The 5,996-nt window shown below is 43.0% G+C and overlaps 1 protein-coding gene across 1 annotated transcript; it reads left to right on the forward strand.

The window, feature by feature from the left end:
• Nucleotides 1-3,863: 3,863 nt before the first annotated feature.
• LOC123592593 (U2 small nuclear ribonucleoprotein auxiliary factor 35 kDa subunit-related protein 2-like) lies at nucleotides 3,864-5,782 on the forward strand. The gene has a single exon (XM_045467809.1). The coding sequence runs from the start codon at nucleotides 4,277-4,279 to the stop codon at nucleotides 5,675-5,677; it is 1,401 nt and encodes a 466-aa protein (XP_045323765.1). The 5' UTR covers nucleotides 3,864-4,276; the 3' UTR covers nucleotides 5,678-5,782.
• The last annotated feature ends 214 nt before the right edge of the window (nucleotides 5,783-5,996 follow it).

A 5,996-nucleotide genomic window follows, 5' to 3' on the forward strand; every position in this document is an offset into this window, starting at 1 on the left:
ACAGAGCATGAACGGGGGAGGGGCAGAGAGAGAGGGAGACACAGAATCGGAAACAGGCTCCAGGCTCTGAGCATCAGCCCAGAGCCCGACTCGGGGCTCGAACTCACGGACCGCGAGATCGTGACCTGGCTGAAGTCGGACGCTTAACCGACTGCGCCACCCAGGCGCCCCACTTTTTTTTTTTTTAGAAGAGAAACTTAAAAAAATTGTTTTTTAATGTTTATTTATTTCCGAGAGAGAGAGAGACAGAAACAGACCGAGCACACGCGGGGGAGGGGCAAAGAGCGATCAGGAGACAGAATCTAAAGCAGGCTTCAGGCTCCAAGCTGTCAGCACACAGCCCAGTGTGGGGCTCCGCCCCAAGAACCGTGAAATCATGACCTGAGCAGAAGTTGGAGGCTCAACCGACTGCACCACCCAGGAGGGAGAAACTTTCAAACTGAGATTGCTAAGTATACAGGGGTATTACTTCTGAGATAATACTTTCCCACTGTTAGAAAAGAGATGCTGGAAGCTTGTTGGCCAATATGTAGTGTAGGGGATTGGATATTTGGATCTAATATCAGGTCCACTTGTAAATCAAAGATTCTAGAAATCCATAATTCTAAATGATATGAAACTGGTTAGAGGTCCTTGGATGGCAGTTATGAATTAGATCAAGTTCAAAGGGGGAGAGGTTTTTATTCTCCTTGCATGGCTACAAGAACAGTTTCAAACACATGATAATAATAGTGCTTTGTCTTACAAGATGAAAGTTTGACTCCACTTTTCGTTCTCTATTACCAACAGTAATTCAATTAAAATTTTATTTCAAGCTCATCTTCTGTCAGAAGCTTTGTCTTTGGTATGCTTGAATTCTAATATAGCCTATGTAAGTCATTCAAACTAGTGAGCATCTCATTTGGCAAAAAGAATACAGTTGTTTTTTTCATAAACAGCAGTTTGGAAAACTGGGTAGAGAACAAACTGTTCACTTAGCATTGCAGTTACTTTGTTCTTTTTCTCTGTGATATGCTCTAATTTTATTACCACAAACAAATGAAAGGCGTAGGGATGGGAAGTAGGGTACAGGCCATATTCTGAACTGGCTTTCAATTGTGACTTGTTCTGATTCCATTTGTACATTCAAAAATGGCTATTTTGAAATTAAATTTGCTTGGCATATCTAGGCTATCATTTGCTTTTGTTTTGTGGAGCTATCTTCATTCTGTGGGATGATAGGATTCAGGTCTAGCTGGTCACTCTATCATTTCAGTGGGTGAAGCTTATTCTCACTGGGATTGTATTATGTTTAGGAATTCACTTTCTCTTTTAGCTGTGGATGAACATCGTTATTAACTCTAATTCTTCCTCAAGTGTTATCTTTCTGCAATTTGCATCAGTATCACTTGGGACGATTGTTAGATTCTAGCACAAATTTATAGAATCAAAAACATAGGGATTTGAATTTTAAACACATTTCCAAACAAACAGGTAATTCTTATTTAGCCTAATATTTAAAAGTCATGATCATCTGAGTTAGTCTGTGTTGCCTCTCCCCTTTCACTAGCTTTCCAAAGAAAAGTCTAATATTCTTACACCAATCTTGCTCTCTCCTCTCAGTCCTGGGTCTTTCTTGAACCGAGGCAAATCCCCTGGTTGATCCATGAATTTTTCCCCTTGTAACCAGATGTAGAAACCAAACATGTCAAAAGAATACTGTGGTGGCTAAATTTTACGTGCTGATTTGGCTAGGCTATGGTGCCTGGCTGTTTGGTTAAATATTAGTCTAATGTTGCAGTGAAGGTATTTTGTAGATGTACTTAACATCTATAGTTGTTGACATTAAGTAAAGGAGATTGCCCTTGATAATGTGAGTGGACTTCCTCCAGTCAGCTGGCTTAAGACTAGAACCTGACATTTCCCAGGCAAGAAGGAATTCTGTCTCAAGATTATGATATAGAAATCCTGCCTGAGCTTCCAGCCTGCTGGTCTGCCCTACAGATTTCCAATCTCAGACTAGCCAGCTCCCAGAAATGTGTAAGGCAATCCCTTAAAATTTCTTTGTATGTATGTATATGTGTGTACAATATAAAAATCAGTAAATAATCTATATCAATATCTATGTATCTATCTATCTAATCTATCATGGTCTTGTATTGGTTCTGTTTCTTTAAGAACCCAGACAGGTACAAGTACCTCCACATGCCATGTGACTCTCATGTTCAGGGGCTAATGTTCTCATATCTCCTTAGTAATGCCCCCACTACGTGTCTGTGTAGTCAATAGCACTAACTTCTGTCTTCAATCTTATATTACTGGTTGCTTCCCCACAGCTGGTCTCTAGGATAAGGCTTTATACTGAACAATGAATTCATACTTTTCTACCATTCAGCTCATCTAATTCCTTTTTTTTTTTTTTAAACATTTATTTATTTTTGAGACAGAGACAGAGCATGAACGGGGGAGGGTCAGAGAGAGAGGGAGACACAGAATCTGAAATAGGCTCCAGGCTCTGAGCAGTCAGCACAGAGCCCGACGCGGGGCTCGAACTCACATACCCTGAGATCGTGACCTGAGCCGAAGTCGGACGCTTAACCGACTGAGCCACCCAGGCGCCCCCAGCTCATCTAATTCCTAATTAATGTTTGTTTCCTATATTTTCTGATTCTGACTCCATTTAACAGACTAATACCAAAGCTATACATGTAGGATACAACATTATTTACATGGCTTTATCTTATTGATTGACTGATTGAGAGAGGGAGAGAAAGTGTGCAAGCAGGAGCAAGTGAGGGAGGGGCAGAGGGAGAGTGAGAGAGAGAATCCCAAGCGGACTCCACTCCTAGTACAAAGCCTGATGCGGTGTCAATTTCACAACCAACTGATTGTGAAATCATGACCTGAGCCAAAACCAAGAGTCAGATGCTTAATTGACTGAGCCACCCAGGAGCTCTCTATGGCTCTGTCTTTGCAACCAGAGCAGTTCCCCTAGGACCCAACTCATTTTAGGGTACAGGTATCATTTTGGATCCTCTCTGTACCTCTGCTTTTTCCTCTGGTCTTTTCCTAATTTTCCAAGCAGATCATTATGCTTTGATTCTACAGATTGGTTTGGCAACAAAAATATCCTTGCTCTCTGCCAAATTTTTGGGTCAAGCTTGAAAAGTATAAATGTAAAGAGAGAAATTATTTTTCCATCTTAGCAATTAGCCTCAGAATTCCTCTCATGGTGAGGAACTTTTTGGGTAAAAAACTCATATGCAATAAATTGTATTTTGTTGCAAGAGTGTGGCAGTTGCCAAGGTCATATATTATAGTTGGAGGTAATATACTATAGCGGTTTAAAGGAGAGGTTCTAGAATCAGATTGTATTGGTTCAAATCCCAGCCCTACTACTTATTAGCTGTGTGAACTTGGAAAAATTACTAGACCTTTTGGTTTCTCGTCTGTAAAAAGGCTGATAATATTAATAGTTCCTAGGATTTTTCTGAGGAATAAATGGAGTGATACCTGTAAAACACATAGCACAGTGCCTGAAATATGTGAAATACTCAGTAGATGGTAGCTGTTATTATTTTCATTGTCAGAAGACGGAAAGGTCCTCCACATGGGACACAGGGAAAGAGAAAGGAAGACAGGGGTTCAAGACGATCCGGAAAAACCTGGGACTTACAACACTAAGATGGCAGAATGATTAAAACTAGTTCAGATTTAATATTTCACAGGAAATTGTTTGAATTGCTGAGATACAAGCCTTTTCCTTTCCTCCTCTTCCAAGTCAATAAAATCTACTAAAGTCATTAATCCTCCACGCTATTAGTAGCGTGTGTGTTTAACACTGGTGAGGGTGCAGAGTTTCACGTCCAGATTAAACTATGCATTATAGAGATAATATACACGGTGGCAAGAAACACGGTGGCCGAAGAGTCTGAGAACCTGAGCCCGTCACTAATTTGCTGGAATTTTTGTAAGAGTTTTATATTTTGTAACAGATCAAGACAAGCTTGCTCAGGTAAAAAGCACGGGAAATCCCCAGCTGATATCTGGGTTGAATGAGTAATCTGTTTCTTTTCATATTTTTTCGGAAAATGGAACATGCCTTTGATAGTACTATCGCTCATTCTCTGAAGGGTGTCATACGCATGCCAAGACTAACACGGTCATGTTAGTTACTACTACGATGGTCACTCAAAGGTAATTTCAATCTTTATTTGCACCTGTAGAACAAAAAAGGGGCTCAAAGTTGTGTTCCCAAGCCACGCTCTCTGAGATACACGTTACTGGCCCTGGCAAGATGGCGGCGCCCGAGAAGTTACCGTTTCCGGAGAAAGCAAGCCACAAAAAGTACAGGGCCGCCCTGAAGAAGGAGAAACGAAAGAAACGGCGGCAGGAACTCGCTCGACGGAGAGACTCGGGACTCTCCCAGAAGGAGGAGGAGGCTGCTTTTATTGAAGAACAACACCCAGAAGAAGAGATGTCGGAGACCGAGAGGCAAAAATTACACGAGGCGTGGCTGCTTCGGGAGCAGAAGGCACAAGAAGAATTCCGAATCAAGAAGGAAAAGGAAGAGGCGGCTAGAAAACGGCAGGAAGAACAGAGAAAGTTGAAGGAAGAGTGGGAAGAGCAGCAGAGAAAGGACAGAGGAGAGGAGGAGCAGCAGAAGCTCCAGGAGAAGAGAGAAAGGGAGGAAGCTGCGCAGAAGACGCTGGAGCAGGCTGAAAGCGAGTTGGGAAATGGTGCCACATGGCAGAACCCAGAACCACCCATGGCCTTAAGGATAATGGAAAAAGATCGAGCGAACTGTCCGTTCTACGGTAAAACAGGAGCGTGCAGATTTGGAGACAGGTGTTTGCGTAAACACAATTTCCCGTCGTCGAGTCCCACGCTTCTGATTAAAAGCATGTTTACGACATTTGGAATGGAGCAGTGCAGACGGGATGACTATGACCCCGATGCGAACCTCGAGTACAGTGAAGAGGAAACCTACCAGCAATTCCTGGACTTCTATGATGACGTGCTGCCCGAGTTCAGGAGCGTGGGGAAAGTGATCCAGTTCAAGGTCAGCTGCAACTTCGAACCTCACCTGAGGGGCAACGTGTACGTTCAGTATCAATCGGAAGAAGAATGCCAAGCCGCCCTTTCTCTGTTTAACGGACGATGGTACGCAGGACGGCAGCTTCGGTGCGAATTCTGCCCCGTGACCCGATGGAAAATGGCAATTTGTGGCTTATTTGAAATACAACAATGTCCAAGAGGAAAACACTGCAACTTTCTTCATGTGTTCCGTAATCCCAACAATGAGTTTTGGGAAGCTAATAGAGACATCTTCCTGTCTCCAGATCGGACTGGCTCCTCCTTTGGCAATGGCTCGGACAGGAGAGAGAGGACGGGCCACCAGGACGAATACTACTGGAGGCCCGGGAGGCGGAGAAGCCCTAGTCCACCGCATTCCTACGAGAGAAGCAGGGAAGCTGAGAGGAAAAGGAAAAGCAGTCACCGGGGGAAGAAGTCTCACAAACACACGTCAAAGAGTCGCGAGAGGCACAGTTCACGCAGTAGAGGAAGAAAAAGGGACCGCAGCCGGATCCGCGGCAGCCGCAGCCAGAGTTCCTTCGGGTCCAGGAGTCCTGGCGGGAAGAGGTCAGGCAGCAGAGACAGAAGTACTCAGAGTCCCAAATCCAATTTTGTTCTTTAAAAAAAAAAAAAGAAATACACCTTACACGTCTTGTAATTTCTCTGAGGGATCTTACTTCTTTGTTAAAGAAATAAATGTAGCCTTTGTAGCTAAGGACTCACCTTCTTCCCTCTCCCACTCTCATTCTTGTATTTTTGCATTACAAAAGAACAGGTCCAGAGAAGAAGGGGGTCTCATCAGAAAGAAGAAAGGAAGAGAATCTAAAAGGGGCAATGAATGACAAATTTGTCTTTAGTAGTGATAGGGAGAAAGAGAGGAAAACAGAAAACGAACATTAAAAGCTTTTTTTCCCCTTGCTATTTCCAGAAAATATAAAAGA

Source organism: Leopardus geoffroyi, chromosome D4 (assembly GCF_018350155.1).
Source record: "Leopardus geoffroyi isolate Oge1 chromosome D4, O.geoffroyi_Oge1_pat1.0, whole genome shotgun sequence".
NCBI classification, from domain to species: Eukaryota; Metazoa; Chordata; class Mammalia; order Carnivora; family Felidae; genus Leopardus; species Leopardus geoffroyi.

Bases quoted from the DNA above. Each gene is read 5' to 3' on its own strand.
- LOC123592593 (XM_045467809.1), top strand. From the start codon at position 4,277: ATGGCGGCGCCCGAGAAGTTACCGTTTCCGGAGAAAGCAAGCCACAAA.